Source organism: Neophocaena asiaeorientalis, unplaced genomic scaffold, assembly GCF_003031525.2.
Source record: "Neophocaena asiaeorientalis asiaeorientalis breed wild unplaced genomic scaffold, Neophocaena_asiaeorientalis_V1.1 scaffold256, whole genome shotgun sequence".
Taxonomy (NCBI): Eukaryota; Metazoa; Chordata; class Mammalia; order Artiodactyla; family Phocoenidae; genus Neophocaena; species Neophocaena asiaeorientalis.
Genome location: NW_020185324.1, coordinates 500,054 through 522,390, shown reverse-complemented (window position 1 = coordinate 522,390; position 22,337 = coordinate 500,054). Strand labels below are relative to the sequence as shown.

At 38.2% G+C, this 22,337-nt stretch overlaps 1 protein-coding gene across 3 annotated transcripts in view; it reads left to right on the top strand.

Moving 5' to 3' along the window:
* Nucleotides 1–22,337, top strand: part of PIP5K1B (phosphatidylinositol-4-phosphate 5-kinase type 1 beta) — a 318,123-nt gene that overhangs the window by 210,946 nt on the left and 84,840 nt on the right. For all 3 annotated transcript variants that reach the window (XM_024734304.1, XM_024734306.1, XM_024734305.1), the window contains exons 8-12: nt 2,578–2,789; nt 4,106–4,189; nt 4,302–4,350; nt 7,391–7,475; nt 19,193–19,348. In XM_024734304.1, the coding sequence (XP_024590072.1) occupies nt 2,578–2,789; nt 4,106–4,189; nt 4,302–4,350; nt 7,391–7,475; nt 19,193–19,348 (586 nt within the window). The remainder of the gene's footprint in view (nt 1–2,577; nt 2,790–4,105; nt 4,190–4,301; nt 4,351–7,390; nt 7,476–19,192; nt 19,349–22,337) is intronic.

Below are 22,337 nucleotides of genomic sequence, written 5' to 3'. Positions count from 1 at the left end.
AGGCTTTCACTCAGAAAGTAGAAGCCTGGCCCCCTGAGGACAGTGAAGCCCCTTCAGGGTTGCTGGCAATCCAGTTTAAAAGTACAGAGGAAAGGGTCTTCCCTGGTGGCGCAGTGGTTGAGAGTCTGCCTGCCGATGCTAGGGGACGTGGGTTCGTGCCCCGGTCCGGGAGGATTCCACATGCCACAGAGCGGCTGGGCCCGTGAGCCATGGCCGCTGAGCCTGCGCGTCCAGAGCCTGTGCTCCGCAACGGGAGAGGCCACAACAGTGAGTGGCCCGCGTACTGCAAAAAAAAAACAAAAAACAAAAAGAGTATAGAGGAAACTAATCTCTGTTTAAAATTTATTTGTAACTTTTTCTTAGTTCTCTAAGTTTTGGTTTGTATGTTTTTTAAATAAACCCAGACTAATATTTGACCACTTAAAGCAATGAAATCATTTCTTGCCTTGTCTACTAGTTGAAGTTGGACCACAGCCTGACTTCATATTTCTTATAAAATGCACATGCTCACTTTGGATTGTCCTCGGGCAAGAAAGGAGACTCTAAGTACAAATGAAACAGTTCACGTTGAATCATGCATTAAAAAAGTATTATAAGAAATTATAAGAAACAGTATTGTATAAAGAAAGCTTATTAACAAGCAGGACTATTATATGGATGCTTTGCAGAGAAAAATGAAACAAATATGGAGTCCACGAGTGCCTTTCAGTTTTCACTACTCTAGGTGCCTGTTAGGAACATTTACAATATTGTCACAGGGAATGATTAGAATTTGCTTTTGAAACCAGTTCACTGCTTTGCGGGGGGAGAACATTTACCAATGGGCACTTTGGGCTGTGCAGGGCACAAGGCTGTGACTTTCACCCATTGAGAACAGGGCTGTTCCCTCCGGCAGATCGTGAAGCCATTATTTTATAGCCCATTGACCAGAATTTCTGTGTCAGCCAACCTTTTCCTGCTGAACATCCAAGCTGTGCTCCTGGGTACCACAAGCCCAGAACCTTTAAAGGAATCGGGACACAACAAAAGGGCACTAGTAAGCAGGCTAGAAGTACAGTGATATTTTTGTTGGCTTTTTTTTTCTTTCTTTCTTTTTTGCGGTACGCGGGCCTCTCACTTGTGGCCTCACCCATTGCGGAGCACAGGCTCCGGACGCGCAGGCTCAGTGGCCATGACTCACGGGCCCAGCCGCTCTGCAGCATGTGGGATCTTCCCGGACTGGGGCACGAACCCGTGTCCCCTGCATCGGCAGGCGGACTCTCAATCACTGCACCACCAGGGAAGCCCTTGTTGGCTTTTTATGATTTCCGTTTTCAGAAGTATAACCCGATCAAAAGCACTTGGGCTGAGGGAGAATGAGAAGTGTAAGATATTCTGGGTACATATTCAATCCCTGGTTAAACAATTATCTATAGACTCTGATCTTCAAAGGCATTTCCTAGCTAGGGTACAGTGATAGATTATCTCCTTGGTTCAGAGATAGCTATTCTGCTGTGCAAACTGGTCTTTCTGGGCTGTTTTGATTTCCTGAGCAACTTTGTGTGAAAAATGCCAAGGTGTTAAAAAAAAAAAAAGAAAAAAAAAAAAAAACCTGTTGTAGGAAGAGAATCATAGACAAACTATTAGGAAAAGGACTTTATTATAGAGGTACACACCCCATTCTCCTGAACCCCTCCTGAACACTCTTCCTCACTTGAAGGGTCCTGAGTGTCAAAGACTTATCCACACTCGGAAGCCATGTTGATGGCCTGTCTCGCATCTCGACTGTGTCTCCGTCGTTTTCCTGTCAGAGCATTGCTATCTCCTTTGTCTGGCTGCATCCAGCTACTTTCAGTTCTTTCTCTTTCCCACTCTTTGCTGAGTGGATAATTAAACAGTGAGTCCTGTTCTTTGTTGAGACCATACATTTAGAAAAGACTCGCTGCGGGGAACCGAATGATAACTTTGAAAGTCAAGCTTTGAAAAGGAGACCACTAAACTCTAGGAAGATGAAAGTTTATGAGAACAGATTTCAGACAAAAGCCCATTCCAGCTGAGTCTTCGTGCTGAGGAGGGTATACAGGCTTGTAGAGACCATTGGTTGTTGGTGTCTCTCCTCTAGTACCTAAGATGCTGGAGTTGACTGCCTGGGTTCAAATCCAGGTAGTGTGAGTTATGAGCTGTGTGATATTGAGAAAATTATATCTGTCTCTGTGTCTCATTTTTTTCATCTGTAATACAGAGATAATAATAGCACCTAGCTCAAAGAGTTGTGAGGATTGAATCCCAATGAACCACTTAGCACCTGGCACATGGGAAGTGTTCAATAAATGCTGTTGGTGAAACATTCATGGAGTGCTGAGGAAAGATGTGCTTATTCTATATTTACCTAAAAATACCATCTAGGAGCCATGGTGATAATCCTTACTGCACATGACCTAATCATAACCTCAAATGTTTTTATTTTGATTTTTCCTCTCTCAGCCACCTGCTGGGAGGCAAGCAAGAGCCGCGTGTCTGCATATCTCTCTGATTCTGTGCAGATGAGATTTACAAGCCATTTGAGTGACGGGCCTCCTTGTTCTTTCCCTTACTCAGGTGCTGGAAAGCTTCAAGATCATGGACTATAGCCTTTTGCTGGGAATCCACATCTTGGACCATTCCCTCAAAGAGAAAGAAGAGGAAATTTCACAAAATGTGCCTGATGCTAAGCGGTTTGGGATGCAAAAGGTCCTCTACTCAACAGCAATGGAATCCATCCAGGGTCCAGGGAAATCAGGAGACGGGATCATCACAGAGAACCCGGACACGTAAGTGCAGCTCCTGCCCACACATTTCCTTGATCGTGGCAGCCAACGTCATTGGGTAATTGAGTGCAAGCATGTTCCCTTCATGGTGGCTCTTTAGGAATAGATTCCTACCTGGTGCTAAAGTGGATTAAGACAGCCTTATTTCCTTTCATCCACGGATAACTAGATGAGTGGCAGTTTTTCGAGTTATTACCATTCTTTCACCCACATGGTTTCTTTTTTCAAATGGCTCCATTTTTTAACAATGGCTAAAAATGTTTTTATCCCTATTTACTACATATTCAAAACATCCACCACAAACAGGGTGAGTATTCTTTGAATTTGAATAAACATGTATTTAAGCAAATACATGCTAGAACTTATGTCCGCAATTCAGAGCTTTTTATGTGCGTTAGAGGATTCTGTTGTCCTCGTCCTATACCCTGGCAGATGTGACCTCTTGCTTCAACGAGATGTGATAGTAACTGCGGGATTAGTTTGCATGTATAAAAAGTGCACATTGACTAACAGAAACAATTACAGTCAACCATTTCAGTAATTTTCTTTGGTTGTGTCACGTGTGTGTACTTAGCTGAGCAAGGAGACTGAAAGAAAGAAATCATTTCTCCAACAATGACTAAATCACAGGCACACTTCACTTTTATGAAGGAAATTCATACATATTAAAGATTTTTTTAATCCTTCCTATAAATCCATCTAAATGTCCAATACCTGATTAAACAAATTATTCTGTATCAGTGTAGTGAAGTACTATACAGCCATTAAAAGCACATTAGCACTGAATATGAAGAAATGTTCATCATTTAGCAAGTGAAAAATTCAGGTTATAAAACATGATAAATTAAATAATAGCTTTTGTGTATTAATAAATATACACACACACAGGAAAGCTGTACCAAATGTTGATAGTGTTTATCTTTGCATCCTAGGAATGGATTCTTTATATATTTTTTCTTTGTGCTGTTCTATAGTTTATTTAAAAATCTCACGGTAAGTATGTAAAAGTGTTGCATTTTTGATGAGCAGTATTTTGAAATACTTTAAAATTCTTGCTCTTGGTTTTAAAGTAGGAATGATTTTTTAAGTGAATTCTTCCCATCCAGCTCTTCAGAATTGACAGCTATGGTGTTATTCTTCAGGGGAGGTACGTCATTCTGGACTCCCAGGAAGACTTTAGCTGAAGCAAAAAAATAAGATGAAGGGAGAGAGAGTCCAGGATTCTTAGAGACTGCCCATTTTCATTTACAGTCTATTTATTAGAAATGATTTTTAACTTCCTATTCATATAAATTTTTTCTCTTTTGCTCTATTCACAGAATGGGAGGCATTCCAGCTAAAAGCCATAAGGGAGAAAAGCTACTTTTATTTATGGGCATTATTGATATTCTGCAATCATATAGGTAAGAAAGTTGGGGAAGTAGTCTTTTATTATTTCAAAATAAATCAACAAAATTCACCAAATGGGAGTGATTTTACATTCTTATTTTTATTTTTCTGTCCGTTTATGTTTAGGTTAATGAAAAAGTTGGAACATTCCTGGAAAGCTCTTGTTTATGATGGGGTAAGTGATTTATCATGATCCTTATTAAACTGTATATTTTTCTGATTTCTCAGAGACTTCAAGGTATGTCTAGGAAGCCGTGTCACTTGAAGAGGAAAGGGAACAAAGATCTTTGTAAACTCAGAGTCTCAGGCTAGCAGATTGGTTCAAATCTAAGAACAAAGACAACATAAATGTGAATAGCTCTTCAAATAGAGGCCATCCAGCCTGTGACTAGGTAGAGGCCAGGAAAACAAAATGAGATCTCGTTTTTATGTGCAATCTGCAGGGCCCAATTATGAGATGGTGAGAAAAAGGAGGAGACTTTTCATAGACACTGGGAAGACCAGTAGGGCGCTTGAACTCAAGTTGTCCCAAGACCAAGCTTCAGAGGGATTTGAACCCTACTTTAATGGTAAACAGCCCTGGGCTTGAACTCTGCGTTCAAACCACTCTACTAGCCATGTGTCCTAGACACATTGCTTGCTTGTCGTCTCTTAGCCTGGTTTCCCAGGTAGCAGAAGCCTAGTAATAGTACCTCGCACCTGCCTCGTAGGCTGATGTGAGGGTTAAATTAAATAATGCCCCTTAGTGTTCAACAAGATGCCTAACATAATAAGGACATAGGAAGGGAAAACTTTTTCGGTTGTGTTGGATTGATACATGACAAAGGCTGACTGACATGAGAATGTCTTTTGGACCCAGAAGTGGCATGACTGAAGAAAACCATCGGTTATCAAAGAGCAGCCTCTGTCTCTCTCTCTGTCTCTGTACACGCACATGCACGTGCACGCACACACACAAGCACACGAGACTTCCTATCTAGATGTTAAATTTGAACTTCCTGCTGTTGACAGAACATTTATGGCCTCAGCCTCCCTCAGTTAATAACTCAAAGTGACACTTCCAGAGAATATATTGGTCAAAGATTTGCTCACACATTTTTTTAAGACGTTAGCAGATGCTTTCCTTTGAAGCAAAGATAAATTATAGATGCTATTCTTCTCCTTTTTTGGAAAAGAACACCCACTTCCTCGGTTCTGTGGAAGACTGGGAATAACCTTTCAGCATGAAAGATCTGCATTTTGTCCACAGGCTAAGGAATGACCTTCGACAGAATGCACTTTTAAACAACAGGTTCACAAGTTTGTTTCTGAGAATCGAACTTAGGCTTATTATTCAAATCAAAGATTCTTTTTATGAAAAGGCCAAGATGGTAGGTTAATTTTTTTTCCTTCTAGCTGAGAAAAGTAGCAACTACATGAATGCCTCGAACATGGAAGGGAAAGAGAGTAAACACCCTCTGTTTCATTCTCCTTCTGTTTATTGACACAATTTCAATTCCCTGTTACCAAATGAAATTTGTGCTCTGAATGGCCTAGTCCTCTATTGGTCAGATGCTTCCAAGGAGCCCCTACTTTTGTCTAAATAAGTTATATCTTCTGTTTTGTGGTGTCTTTTTTTAATTACACAAATATATAATCAGATGCTGATTATATATTTGTGTAATTATAAGCAATAATTAAGACTTTTTTTTTTTCTTATTTTGTGGTAAGCAGGCCTCTCACTGTTGTGGCCTCTCCCGTCGTGGAGCACAGGTACCGGACGCGCAGGCTCAGTGGCCATGGCTCACGGGCCCAGCCGCACCGCGGCATGTGGGATCTTCCCAGACCGGGGCACGAACTCGTGTCCCCTGCATTGGCAGGCGGACTCTCAACCACTGCGCCACCAGGGAAGCCCAAGACTATTTTTGTCTTTTTACAAAAGTGCCTGTTCTTTAAACACTGTTTCTTCATACCAAGGAGAATCACAATCTAACTTCTCTTGGAAAACAAGAATCTTAACCATCTTGCATCCTACGTATTTTTAAATGATGGTACTTGTGAATTTGTGTCCACTTCCAACAGGAGCTGACTGAATACTGGGGAGAGTGCATGTCAAACCAGTGGGAAATTTTCCACCACATCTGCAGCATCACTGATAGTCTAGGGGACCATTTTAACTTGGCAAGGAGGGTTTCTCCATACTGTGTCCTTCATAACTCAATCATTACAGAATTACCTTATGCCTCATGTAACACCCAGTTTCACAGATGAAAAGACTGAGGCACTGAGATAGTGTCTTTACCCAGAACCACACAGCTTTTTAAAATTAGAGCTAACACCAGAACCGGGTCTCTGGATTCTGGTCCAGTGTGTGTTTTTTCTTCTAAACCCATCATAGACACTTTATAGTATCTAAACGTAAATTTTTAGAAGTTTCCCTGTTGGACGCCATGAACCTGAAATCAAAATGGAGCACTAAATAAGCAAATTTACTATTTTTAGGAATGTGTATCTTGGATAGTTAATAAATGACTACTGAATAAACATATAGAATTAGCTCCTTCATCCATCTTCTTTCCTGGACTTGTAATAAAATGCCCCCTCAGTCCTTAAGACTCTTACCAAGCATGAGAGAATTAACAATTTAATTCAATTCAACTCTATCTAATTAGTAGATAAATTGAACATAACAGGGGTCATCAGTCAGCCTTGTCTCCTAGGAGTCTTCCCGGTGTCTACATACCTTATTATTGGGAAGTGAAACCAGCAAACTTTTTTTTTTGCCTTCTATCTCACTCTTACTTTAGGGCTGTTTTGCTCCTTTATGTCCCCAGTTTTTGTTCCTGACTGAAAGTGATATGTCTTTATTCCAGATGACACTTGAGACACTGGCTTCCATGTTAAAAAATGGAATTTAAAAGCCCCTCATGGCACACAGTGGAACAAGGATCAGCTGTTTGGGTTTATGAAGCAGAGTCTTTGCTATCTCACCCCTGCCCCCTTAATGCTCTGTTTCACCATGAGTATCTGGAACCTCTGCTCAGATTGAGCCTTGTGCTTCCTGCCCCACCCCAGCTCCTGGGCACACAGCACGTGGGCATCACTCTTTTGTGGCTCCCAACATCCACACCTTCTGGTTAAGGACATTGGCTAACAGAGAGCCAACTGCATAGAGCTTTCCTCTAGCTTGAAACAAACTGAGAGGTAAACCTCTGGTACCTGATTTGTCTTTTCAGGACACTGTTTCGGTTCATAGACCAAGCTTTTATGCAGACAGATTTCTAAAGTTTATGAATTCCAGAGTTTTCAAGAAAATTCAAGGTAAGATTTTTATGAATTTCTTTTTTTTACCTTTAGCACTTACTGGCTGACTTCACTTTGTAAGATTTTTATTGGAAGAGTTGGGACTATTTATCTCCCAAAAGTGGTAATCACTTAGTAATTATGGTTAAGTATCCTAGCCAGGTATTTATTGATGCTGTAATCATTAAAGTCTAATTTTGTGCTGGAAAAAATTATAAACTGCCTAAAATCCAACCCTATAATATATTGGTTAAATACGTTATGATACAGTTAAATAATGGAATAATATGCAACAAATAAAAAATGATGTATTAAAGGTACATTTAGTCCTTATAGCTAGCTTCATTCACATATATATAGTTATTGGTCTGCATACCTAAATGCACAACAAAATTCTTATGGGATATATAAAAATGTAACAGTAGTTATTCTCATGGAGTGTTCTCCGGAATAGACCATATGTTAGTCCTCAAAACACATTTCAATAGATTTTAAAAGATTGAAATCACGCAAAGTGTCTTTTCCAATCACAATGGAATGAATCAATAGAGTGAAAACTGGAAAACTCACAAATATGTGAAAATTAAACAACACACTCTCAAACTACCAATGGGTAAAAGAAGAAAGCACAGTGAAATTAGGAAAAACTTAGAGATGAATGGAAATGAAAATACACATTCCTAAAACTTAGATGATGCTGCAGAGTCAGTGCTCAGAGGGAAATTTATAGCTATAAATGCCTACATTAAAAAAGAAGAAAGATCTCAAATCAATACCCTAACTTTAAACCATAAGGACATAAAAAAAGAAGAGCAAACTAAACCCAAAGTTAACAATGGTCATTCCGAACCATGAGATTGTGTGGCATTTTCTTTTTCTTTACATCAATATTTATCAATTTTTCCATAATGGATGTGTATTATTTATGTAGAAAATTTTTTAACTATGTGAAAAGGAAAGAGTAACCCTGTTGTTACTTATGTTATTTTATCATTTAGGTATTTTGTGGTCCAATTTCATAACAATTTAGCCACACAAAAAAAACTGAAAGAGTAGAATGTTCATATTTTGTATTTATATAAGACAGATTTTTTTCTTATAATATTTATTGGAGTTTTTTGTTAATGAAAGTAAAACAATTTCTTTTTTAAGGCTTTTTTTCCCAGCTTTATTGAGATATAATTGACATATAACATTATGTAAGTTTAAGGTGTACAATGTGATGATTTGATGCACATATATATTGCAAAATGATTATCACAATTAGGTTACTTAAGACTTGCATCATCTCACATAATTACAAATTGTGTGTGTGTGTATGTGTTTGTGTGGTGAGAACACTTAAGATCTACCCTCTTAGCAACTTTCCAGTGTGTAAGACAGAATTATTAACTATAGTCTCCATGCTGTATATTAGATTTCAAGAACTTATTCATCTTATAACTGGAAGTTGGTACCCTTCGACCAATGTCTCCCCATTTCACCCACCCGTCAGCCTCAAGTAACAATTCTTCTACTCTCTATGTCTATGAGTTCAATTTTTTAGCACATGTAAGTGAGATCATACAGTATTTGTCTTTCTCTTTCTGGTTTATTTCACTTAGCATAATGTTGTCACGGTCCATCTATATTGTCACAAGTGGTGGGATTTCCTTATTTTTTTCTATCCATTCATCTGTCAGTGGACGCTTAGGTTGTTTCCATGTCTTGGCTGTTGTGAATAATGCCTCAGTGAACATGGAAATGCAGATATCTCTTCAAGATAGTGACTTCATTTCCTTCAGATACATACCCAGAAGTGGAATTGCTAGTCATATGGTAGTTCTCTTTTTAATTTTTTGAGGAAACTCCATACTGTTTTCCATAGTGGCTGCACTAATTTACATTTCCACCAAGAGTGTACTAGGACTACCTTTTCTTCACATCCTCACCAACATTTGTTATTTTTTGTCTTTTTGATAATAGCCATTCTGACAGGTATGAGGTGATATCTCATTGTGGTTTTGATTTGCATTTCCCTAATGATTAGTTATGTTAAGCATCTTTTCATGTATCTGTTGGCCATCTGTATGTCTTCTTTGAAAAATGTCTCTTCAGGTCCTTTGCCCAATTTTTAATCAGATTATTTGCTTTTGTTACTATTGAGTTTTATGAGTTCTTTATATATTGTGAATATTAACCCCTTATCTGATATATGGTTTGCAAATATTTTCTCACATTCTGTAGGCTGCCTCTTTATTTTATTGATTGTTTCTTTTGCTATGCAGATGTTTTTTAGTTTGATGTAGTCCCACTTGTTTATTTTGCTTTTGTTGCTTGTGCTTTTGGTGTAATATGCAAAAAGTCATTGCAAAGATCATTGTTGAGGAACTTTTCCCTATGTTTTCTTTCAGGAGTTTTACAGTTTCAGGTCTTATGTTTAAGTCTTTAATCCATGTTGAGTTAATTTTTGTGAGAGTAAAACCGTTTCGATGTAAAAATATTGGAAAATACAAAGAAAACCATAAAGATTAGTTGATATCTCACAACCCAGAAATATCCACTATAAATATTTTTTCTTCCAGTTTTATTGAGATATAATTGCAATACAGCACTGTATAAGTTTAAGGTGTGCAGCCTAATGGTTTGACTTACATACATCATGAAATGATGAGCACAGTAAGTTTAATGACAGCCATCATCTCACGTAGATACAACATTAAAGAAATAGAAAAAAGTTTTTCCTTGTGATGAGAACTCTTAGGATTTACTCTCCCAACAACTTTCCTTTATAACATGCAGAAGTGTTCGTTATATTCACCATGTTGTACATCACATCCCTAGTGCTTATTTATCTTGTAACTGGAAGTTTGTACCTTTTGACCACCTTCGTCCAATTCCCCCTCCACCGCCCACCCCCAGCCTCTGGTAGCCACAAGTCTGATCTCTTTTTCTATGAGTGTGTTTAGTTTTGAAGTATAATCGATCTACAACACTGTGTTAGTTCCTGTTATGCAACAGAGTGATTTGATATTTTTATACATTTCAAACTGATCACCACGATAAGTCTACTTATGATGCGTCACCATACAAAGATATCACATAATTATTGGCTACTCCCTACACTGTACATTTCATACTCATGACTCATTTTATTTTGCAACTAGAAGTTTGTACCTCTTAATCTCCCTCACCTATTTCTCCCACCACCATCTGCCCAGCAGCTACCTATTTGTTCTCTGTATCTATAATTCTGTTTCTATTTTCTTACGTTTGTTCGTTTGTTTTGTTTTTTAGATTTCACATGTAAGTGAAATCATACAGTATTTATCTTTCTTTGTCTGACTTATTTCATTTAGCATAATACCCTGTAGGTCCATCCATGAGGTCACAAATAGCAAGATTTCATTCTTTTTTATGGCTGAGTAATATTCCAGTGTGTGTGTGTGTGATCTTCTTTATCTATTCATCTATTGATGGGTGAGCACATAGGTTGCTCACATATCTTGGCTGTTGTAAATAATGCTACAGTGAACATAGGCATGCGTGTATCTTTTCTATTTAATGTTTTGTTTCCTTCGGATAAGTATCCAGCAATGGAATTGCTGGATCGTATGGTAGTTCTATTTTTAGCTTTTTGAGGAATCTCCATACCGTTTTCCATAGTGGCTGGTCAATTTACCTTCCCACCAACAGTGCCTAAGCATTCCCTTTTCTCAACATCTTCACCAACAGTTATTATTTGTCATCTTTCTGATAACAGCCATTTCTGTTGGCACCTCTGTGTCATCACTGGAAAAATGTCTATTCAGATCCTCCACTATTAATATTTTCACATACTTCCTACCATCTTTATTTCTGTCCTTTGTATATTTATATAAAACTGGTAGCATAGTGGTGTACAATTTTATGTATATGTCCTCTATTTTTCACATATTATAATATGAATAGTTTCCCATATCACTGTATATGGTACAAAGAAACCATTTAAAATTACACTACAACATTAAAATTATATGGGTATGCCATACTCTATTTAAGATTCTATCATTTGGACATTTACATTATTTCTCCTTTTTCTAACGAGTATTTTTGTGAACATGATTTTAGATAAATATGGTGTCCAAGCTTATGACTATTTCTTTAGGATAGATTCCAAGAAGAAGTACTAAGGGTTTAAAATGCAGATAACTGCACAGAATGATTATGCCACTCTAGACTTCCACGGGAGTCTGTATTCTTCTAGCCTTTAGCCAGAATTATTCTTTTTAAATTGTGCTACTTGGATAAGTAAAAGATGTTATCTGGTTTTATTTTGTATTTCTTAAGTACTGGTGAAGTTCAACCATTATTCATGTTTATTGCCCATTTGTAGTTCCTTTGAGAATTGAGCTTTGTAATATTTGCTCGTTTACATTAGTGTTTATTATTTTTCCAAATGATTTATATGAACTCTACACGTCAAAGATACCAATCTCTTTTTTTAACCTTACTTCATTCTAAGAAAAACTTTTGTTTCACATTTGACTATCTCAGTGGTATCTTGAAATTGGTCTCAAATTGAGACCACTACCAATTAAAATTTCTGTTTAAGGTCTTTTCTGCCTAAGATGGACCATAACATAGTATTTATTCAGCCTGCAATCCTGTGTGAATACCAACTTGGTTCAAATTTTGAAGGAAGATTTTCTGCCTCTCTTTACCCTTTGCCGTGGTTGAAAATCATGAGTTTCCTTGTGGCCCCTGGTAGGTTTATGGAGGATGTAACCCATGGGATCCCGGGTTTAGTGAGGCTCCTCCATGAGATTCCCCATGTTGGGAGTTTTTGCTTTCTTAGTAGTGTATAAATTAATGGTGCAGTCAGTGGCGTCCTCAATTCCATGAAATATGGTGTGAGTTGTGAACCTTTCCAGTTTGTATAGTTTATCATGTTTTTAATGTAACAGGTCTTTTACTTCTCAAGTAGCCAAATCTATTTTTTTCCTATTTTGATTTCTTAGTCTACTTTTTATAGCATCTTTATTCAGGTATAATTCACATACCAGGAAATTCACCCTTCTAAAATGTGCAATTTGGTGATTCTTAGTATATTCACAAAGTTGTACAAACATTACCACTATCTAATTTTAGAACATATTTATTACCCTGAAAAGAAACCCCATATCCATTAGCAGTTACTCTTCATTCCTTCCTCTTCCCAACCGCTGGCAACTACTCATTTATTTTCTGTCTCTATGGATTTGTCTATTCTGAATATGTCATATAAATGGAATTATACAGTATGTGGCCTTCTGTGTTTGGCTTTTTTCGCCTAACATGATGTTTTCAAGGTTTAGCCATCTTGTAGTACTTTATTCTTTTTATTGCTGAATAATATTCCATTGTATGGATTTAACACATATTGTTTATCCTCTCACTGGTTGATGGATATTTGGGTGGTTTACATTTCTGGCTATTAGGAATAATGCTGCTATGAAAATTCATGCACAAGGTTTCTGTGGACATAAGTTTTCATTTCTCTTGGGTACATACCCAGGTGGGGAAACACTAGGTCAGATGGTAACCCTATTTAACATTTTGAGGAACTGCCAGACTCCTTTCCAAAGTAGCTACCCAATTTTGCAATCCCACCAGCAATGTATGAAGGATCCAATCTCTCCACATCCTCACCAACGTATGTTACTGTGTGTCTTTCTCATTTTAGACATCTAGTGAGTATAAAGTAGTATCTCAATGTGGTTCTGATTTGTGTTTTTCTAATGACTAATGATGTTGAACATCTTTTTATGTGCTTATTGACCCTTTGTATCTTCCCTGGAGAACTGTCTATTCAAATACTTTGCCCATTTTTAATTAGATTGTCCTTTTATTGTTGAGTTGTAAGAGTTCTTTATATATTCTCAACACATGTTTCTGTTATCAGGTGTATGATTTACAAATATTGATTTAATTTATAGTATATGGTGTGAGGTAGGGTCCAAATTCATTCTTTTGCATGTGGATATCCAGTTGTCCCAGCACCATTTCTTTTTTTTTTTTTTGCGGTATGCAGGCCTCTCACTGTTGTGGCCTCTCCCATTGTGGAGCACAGGGTCCAGACGCACAGGCTCAGTGGCCATGGCTCATGGGCCCAGCCGCTCCGCGGCATGTGGGATCTTCCTGGACCGGGGCACGAACCCGTGTCCCCTGCATCTCAACCACTGCACCACCAGGGAAGCCCCCAGCACCATTTCTTGAATGGTCTCTTCTTTCCCCCGTTGAATTATCTGGGTTCCTTGTTGAAAAATCAGTTGTCCACAAATATTAGGACTAATTTCTGGATTCCCCCAGGTTGGTCAAGAACCTGCCTCACATCCTGAGTCCATGCCTCCCTGAAGGTCACCACAATTTACTCAGTTACCCAAACCAGACATGCGGGCATCAAGCTTTGTCAAAGCCTAACCACCCACATGCAGTCACTTACCAATACCTAGTCTCACCTGGAAATATCAAGAGTTCGTGCCCTTCGTCCATAGCACCTCTCCTAATTCAGCCATTGTGATTTTTATGGTTTTGGTTTGGGCTTTTTTTTTTTTTTTACATAAAGTTGTGGCCCTCATGTTCCTCTCTTACCTCCAGTCATATCCCCTTCCAATCCAATTTCCCCCAACCCCAGCCAGAGGCATCAGTTTAAATCTCCTCTTGCTAATTTCCTATTTAAAACCCTTCCATGCTTAAAAAAAACTTTTTTTCTTAATAAAAACTTCAGTGTATTTCCTAGTACGCAAAATCCTAACTTCGCTTCTGAGTTCCTGTGTGATGTGGCCTCTCTTTCCCTAGCCGTGACTTTTCTCACACCCATTCCATGCTCTACCCTACCGTCAAGCCTCCAGCAGCTCTGAGTGCCCTGCCGTTACCCCTAACATTCCAGGCTGCCTCCACATCTGTACATGTTCTTGTCCCTTTGCCTGTAGTGATCTCCATCCTTCCCCTGGTCTTCCTTCACATCTCAGCTCAGATGGTGCTTTCTTCACAGCAGTTACCATACTCTGCTATAGTAAGCTGTTGTTCTGTCTCCCCCACTTGACTCTGAGTTCCTGAAAAGTAGGGGCTGTGTGTGGTTCTCATATATATTTCCAGAAGCTAGCACATTTCCTAGCACATTGGAGGCCCTTGATCATTATTTGATGAATAATTGAATGAATGAATGGACTTTTCATCTACTGCCAGCTTTTCAAAGGGTAGCCATTTAATTAGTAAAGTTGACAGTTTAAAATACAACTTCCAGATCCTTTATCAACTATGATTAAGTTAAAGCCCTTAATTCCTACAGTCATATTTTCCTTTTTTTTTTTTTTTTTTCTGATTGTGAAAGTAATACATGTTTATTGTAGAAAGTTCAGAGGAAAAAAATACAGGTTGAATTACAGTAAGGAAAATGCATTACCCAGAGAAAGTCACAATTTAAACTTGGGAATCTAAATTTCCAAATGTTTCACTAAGCACATACACACACATTCACACACCTCTTCTGTTGTGATTTTATTTAAAAAAATAGTTTATTACTCATGTTAGCTAAGTTTTACTGCAGCAATAAATTAACTCTGGATTCTCAGTGGCTTAATAAAACAAAGATTATTCCTTGTTCAGACTTTCCCAGCACAGGTTGGCAGGGAGCTCTGTTCTACTCAGCCATTCAATGACAGGCATACTTTCTTTGTATGTGAAAACTTCCCCTCCCCACCCCTACCCCCAAGAAAACAGTACTTGGTCTTCAAGTTTCTTTTTTTAAATCATTTTTTTTAGCCTTCTTAAATCTGTTATCCCACCCCAGAATTGCGTCATGCTGTCAATGTAATAATGTTTGCAAAATCCTATAATTCTTTCTGCAAATACTAGTCACCATAATGTTGGAACCTCACTGAAATTCTCTACCCAGATAATGTGTCTAGAGTACTAAAACTTAGTTTCCTGAAAGGAACAGAATAGTACTGATACATTAATTAATTAAAAATCAACTGTCCTAAAATTTCAGAACAATAGTTAATTCTTTCAACCAACATTTGAGCACCTATTATGTACCTAACACTATGCTCAGCATTAATAATATAGAAAGCTTTTCTTAAAAAAAAATTAAATTCCCTCGGTAACTTCATGGTCCGTTTTGGGTCAGGGATTGGGACATGTAAAAGATTTATAATGTAATAAAGCAGCTGTTAATAGAGTTTTTGCATAGGCTACTGTAGGTACACAAAGAGAGATAAAACCAATCTTCCCAAAGAGAGCTTCACAGAGAAAAGAATATTTAAATTAAGTCCTGAAACTATAAGCCAGTGTTTATTAGGAAGAGAGGCAAGAAGGGCATCTCAAGTAGAAGGAGCAGCATGTACAAAGGCCCAGGGGTAGGAATGAACATGGAGGTTCAGGGGATGGCAGATAGGTGAGCTGAAAAGCAGTCAAGGGTAGGAGCAGTTGAGTAGCAGGACGTAGAGCTGGAAATGGACACACGATACCTGTCACCGTTATTTAGCCAAAGACAAATCCAAGAGTTTCTGTGGACAAAAGAAAGTAACCAGCAGCCCAAACCATCCTTTGAGATTTTCCAGTCAAAACAATTCCCTGATTAGGTGCTCACCTCCTGGTGGCAGTAACTTTCCAAAGTCTCCACAGCCCAGCCAAGTCCAAACATAACAGCTATAGGCTCTGGAGAAGAATGAGCTTGGCTCTTTGCTTGATGTTTTATATATTCGCCAAAAACCACGCACATTTCCTCCAAGTGATAGAGTTATCAAACCTTACGAAAGGTATAGGTGCACATGATTAGATTTTTACAGAGTTGAAAACACACCCTGATGCCAGTGATTGACGTCAAACCTTTTGAAACCGACTGAATCCAATTGCCACAACCCAATCTCTGGTATAAAAAAAAAAAAGTCACAACTTGAGTTCACATTTGTAATCCATGAAATTGTTGTTTGGAAAATAAATGATCTCCCCAAATATGAAAAAAAACAAGTCCCTGAGGTATTCAATTTCTGCAAGATTCAAGTCCTTATCCACTGAATGAGCCTCAGATAATTCCTTTAAGGAAGATTGACCATTTAAGACAAAAGTAAAGGCTTTCTTTAGGTGCAGTCTGGTCCTGGCAGGGGTTTGTTTTGGGGTCTTCTCTGCTGTTCATTGTATGTGATGCTGATAATGAGCAAAGAGCTATTTCTTTGGGGGGATCTTGGCCTTTGGTCCATGATAAGCCACAACAAGTACAGACAGTTGTCTGAGCATCTTCCCCTCATTCACTCTTTCATGATGCTGCCAACATTCTTCTGATCCTGGTTGCTTCTCAGTTTAGAGAATTAGCACTGACCTAAGAACTACGCAGTTCTCAAACCTTTTGGTCTCAGCGCCACTTTACACTCTTAAAAATGACTGAGGACCCCAAAGAGGTTTTATTTATGTGGATTATAGCTGTCTGTATTTAACCTATTAGAATTTTAAATTGAGGAAAATTTTAAATATTCTTACAAGGTAACAATAAAAAAAATTGCATGTTAACATACGTCAATATTAACAAAAAAGTAAAAAATTTCTAACAAAGTAATTATGAAAAATAATTATGTTTTCCAAAACAAATAATTGCTTGGGAAAAGTGGCATTATTTTGTATTTTTTCAGATCCCTAATTCTGGCTTAATAGAAGACATCCAGACTCTCTTGTATGCTTCTGAATTCAGTCTCTGTGGTGATACCACAGCTCATGTAGCATCTAGAAAACTCAGGAAAGAATGGGAGTGAGGAAGATAAATAACTTCTTAATACTGTTAAGAAAATAATTTTAACATCACAGACCTTCGAGGAGAATTTCAGGGATCCCTAGCAGTCCCTGAACCACATTTGAGATCCTCTGAGTTAGAAATTTTAAAACACAGTTGACCCTTGAACATCACAGGGGCATTAGGAGTGCCAAAGCCCAACACAATGGAAAGTTCACATGTAACTTAGAGTCGGCCCTGCACATGTGTGCTTTCTCAGCATGCAAGGATTCAACCAACCCCAGATCATGTGGGACTATAGCATTTGGTATTGAAAAAAATCCATATATGAGTGGGCCCACACAGTTCAAACCTGTGTTGTTCAAGTACCAGATTCAAACCTGTACTAGATTGAAAGGTGAGAGTTGAGAGTTTATGAAAGCTAGCAGATAGAATATTAAAGCCAAAGCCAGCGTATGGATAATTACTTCACACCTGTAAAGCAAGTGTGACCACTGTTTTGATGAGATGAGGAGTTTAAAAAATGACACATTTGGTCCACTTATTTGCCACTAAAATCCATTTGATCCGTTTTTAAACATTCCAAGTCTCCTCCCCTCAAAGAAAAACAAACTCTAGTTTTATCTTATTCCTCCCTCACCTTAACCAGAAAATAGGATGCCACAGAGCTAGGAAATGAACCACCAGTTAGGCAATGTCAAACAAAGACACCTGGGATTTCATGGTTTCTAGCTCTGTGACCTTGAGCAGGTCACAGTTTCTCTGCTCTCAGTTTCTGGACCTGTAAAAGAGCCTACCTCCCTCAGATGACCACCTGGATAGTTTGAGATAAGGAATGTGGCTGCTGGCTTCCAAATTCTCAAGGCTTCTAAAATGTTATTGATTACAATTATGTTATTATGCTTATAAGACTGCTCACGGGACACATAAACCTTCCCTTCTCTTTAAGTGGAGAGATTGCCCTCTATTCTTTCCTCATTTGTGTGTCCCAAAGTCCTTCTCCAATTAAGTTTTTGCAAGCTGCTGATGGGATGCCCCTGATGAGCCGTGTAATCTAAGCTCTGAGATTCCCAAGGCTGAACACAATCACTGTAATGCATCTGCTGTCAGGCTATCCCTATATGCAAACCTCCAAAGGAAGAGAGACACTGCTAACACCAAGTTCAGGGGAAAGCGTAAAGAGGTCTCAACCTCCCTCTCCGTCTCCCCTCCAAGAAAATTCTCCAACAGTGTTGAGCAAGAAGAATGATTGCAGCATGGAGAAAATATACATGGGGATGGTCTGGCTGCAGCTGAAGCAGCTCCCACTGACATATCAGAAGTAAAGTCCCAGCCTTCAGTGAGCGTGATTGATGGTGAAGTACACTTGCCTTGGTTCAGGTTCCCAACACACTTCAGAAGTTATACAATGCCGTCTGGACAAAAATCAGGAGTGAATTATACATCTGGAGTAACCATGACCTAGAAAAGACCCAAAGGCAGGAAATTTCAGTGGAAAGTCACTGAAAGAAAAAAGCAACCAGAAGTAACTTGGTTAAATTGGGTAACATGAGTATTAAAGATTAAACATTGGCATGTTTAGAAATTCCCAGTCCCAAGGTAGTAAAACTGGGGTCATGAGAACTCTCCTTACTTTACCATCTGTGCTTATCGACCCACTCAGCCTCTTCCCAGCCCTAGAAAAACATTGCTTGGAGGAGGAAATATAATTCTTCAGCAGCATTTGAATTTCACCTCAAATAAGACTATATTTCAACATCTGGAGAGATATATCAATCCAAATTTATTCTAAGCTATTCTGATTTAAGTCAAATCATTTTGGACAAATAAAATTGCCAAAACATAATATCATCTCCCTTTCCTCATGTATATAAAACAAAGCATATTGCATCCTACTGAAATAATGACTAAAATCTTAATAAATAATGAGTAAAATTTTAATTTAATAAATAATATATTCATGTGGCTTTACAATAACTATAATTGTCTCTCCTTTTCCTTCTTCTAGCTTTGAAGGCCTCACCTTCTAAAAAACGGTGCAACTCCATTGCTGCCCTGAAGGCAACCTCACAGGAGATTGTGTCCTCAATTAGCCAGGAATGGAAGGATGAAAAGCGTGATTTGCTGACCGAAGGGCAAAGTTTTAGCAGCCTTGATGAAGAAGGTAAAGACATGGAACTTAGAAAAAGAAGAAAAGATAAAAGTTCTTGTGATTTTACTTGTATAAGTAATGTAAACTCACAGTAGAAAAATGAGAAAGTACTTTCTCTAGGAAACAAAGTCTCTTAACTAATTTTTAAAATGGCGTTTACAGTATGACACAGTTAATGTAAAATTTTTATAACACATAAACAATACTGCATATGGTTTACGGTAAAAAAAATTAAAACAGACTAAAAAATTCAGAAACAAAGATCTACAGTCCCACTACCTGAAGGTAACACATCTGAAGGTTTTGGTGTTTTTACTAGTAGACCTTGGTCTGGGCTTGTATATATATTTTTTTCAGACATACACACACATTATATACATATACGTACATACGTACACAATGTAACAGTGAATTACCAATTTATTTAGGTCCTCTTTAATGAGTTTAATAAAAGTTTTATAATTTTCTCCTGGCATGTCATATATTCCTACCTTTTGTTAGATTTATTTCTCAAATGGTTATAGAGATAAAGACATATATATGTATTTTCTGTCTTTTCAGGTAATGTATATATATATATATTTTTTTCTTTTTTAAATGACAAAAATGATTTAATGGAGCGGCTGGGGTTTCTGACAAATACCAACCTAAAAGGCCAAACAAAGAGTCATTCCCAAGAGCATCAACTTTGCAGGTTACCCTTGATTAATTTCATCAACCGCCCATCAGAAATCTGTTGCAAAGGCTCTGATGGCAGATCACCATTTGGGCAGACCTTTGGAAAGAAAGCCTCCCGTTTGCTCTGGCTCAATTTCTGCCTGCATCAGGGAACCACAGAAGTTAAATCTGCACTCAGTAAAAAAGGGCGTGTCTGAATCTCAATGATACTTGAGTGTCTGAGAGAAACTCTGTTCTCTATTTCTATTTCACAAAGGACCCATAATGCATGAAGCTGACAAAGCAATGATTAAGGCTGAGCTTCCTATAGCCTCAAACAGTGTTGCTTAAATTGGGGATTTGGGGAGGCCACCAAAATCCCGCCCAAGTGTTGACCTTTGGCAGAGTTTCTCTTCAGCACCACCCTCTTCTCTTTTTCCCTGGTGCTGGGGAAGGAATCTTGGGCTTAGAATGATCTGACATACATTTATTGAGTGCCTACTATGTGCCAGGCACAGTTTTAGGATCTTGAAATTTGGCTTCAAATCCAAGATCCACCAGTCCTAGCTATGGACCTAGCTGTGGACCCTTAATATCTGAGCCTCACTTTCCGCATCAGTAACTGGGGCTGATTGTGCTACATTCTTCATGGGGGATATTTTGATAATTCACGTGGATAATATACAGCATAGAACCTGGCACAAAGTAGGTGGGCAATAAGTGTTGCATTTAATAGGATCTCTTTCCAATACCCCTGGAAAACTCATCCCACGTTGGCACCTTTCGAGACTATTCAAAGCTGCCCCATCCAGGTGCTCAATATTCTGAGACAGTCCAACCACTATCAAACTTTTGCATTAAAGAACATTCTGGAAAACGAATACAATACATCGTTACTATTATTTAAAGAATGGCTTAATAGGGCACCTTCCCAGAAGTTTTTAGGTTTAAACTCCACTCATCCTTTTTTTTTTTTTAACATCTTTATTGGAGTATAATTGCTTTACAATGGTGTGTTAGTTTCTGCTTTATAACAAAGTGAATCAGCTATACATATACATATATCACCATATCTCCTCCCTCTTGCGTATCCCTCCACCCCTCCCTATTCCCCCCCTCTAGGTGGTCACAAAGCACGAAGCTGATCTCCCTGTGCTATGCAGCTGTTTCCACTAGCTATCTATTTTACATTTGGTAGTGTATATATGTCCATGCCACTCTCTCACGTTGTCCCAGCTTACCCTTCCCCCACCATGTCCTCAATCAGTCTCAATTGCAGTTATTGGTCTGTTTATATTTTCTATTTTTTCTTGGTTCAGTCTCGGAAGGTTGTGCCTTTCTAAGAAGTTGTCCATTTCTTCCAGGTTGTCTATTTTATTGGCATATAGTTGCTTGTAGTAATCTCTCATGATCCTTTGTATTTCTGCAGTGTCAGTTGTTACTTCTCCTTTTTCATTTCTAATTCTGTTGATTTGAGTCTTCTCCCTTTTTTTCTTGATGAGTCTGGCTAATGGTTTAGCAATTTTGTTTATCTTCTCAAAGAGCCAGCTTTTAGTTTTATTGATCTTTGTTATTGTTTCCTTCTTTTCATTTATTTCTGATCTGATCATTATGATTTATTTCCTTCTGCTAACTTTGGGGTTTTTTATTCTTCTTTCTCTGATTGCTTTAGATGTAAGGTTAGGTTATTTATTTGAGTTGTTTCTTGTTTCCTGATGATCTCTTGGTTATATAGTAGTGTATTGTTTAGCCTCCATGTGTTTGTATTTTTTACAGATTTTTTTCCTGTAATTGCTATCTAGTCTCATAGCATTGTGGTCAGAAAAGATTCTTCATATGATTTCAATTTTATTAAATTTACCAACGCTTGATTTGTGACCCAAGATATGATGTATCCTGGAGAAGTTCCATGAGCACTTGAGAAGAAAGTGTATTCTGTGTAGAGAATGGAGCACATGGGGAGGAGGAAGGGTTAGCTGGGATGAAGTGAGAGAGTGGCATGGACTTACATACACTAACAAATGTAAGATAGATAGCTAGTGGGAAGCAGCTGCATAGCACAGGGAGATCAGCTCGGTGCTTTGTGAGCACAGGGGTGGGATAGGGAGGGTGGGAGGGAGACTTTAGCATAGTCATTTTCACAATGTTGATTCTTCCAATCCAAGAACATGGTATTCCTCTCCATGTGTTTGTATCATCTTTAATTTCTTTCATCAGTGTTCTGTATTTTTCTGCATACAGGTCTATGGTCTCCTTAGGTAGGTTTATTCCTAGGTATTTTATTCATTTCGTTGCAGTGGTAAATGGGAGTGTTTCCTTAATTTCTCCTTCAGATTTTTCATCA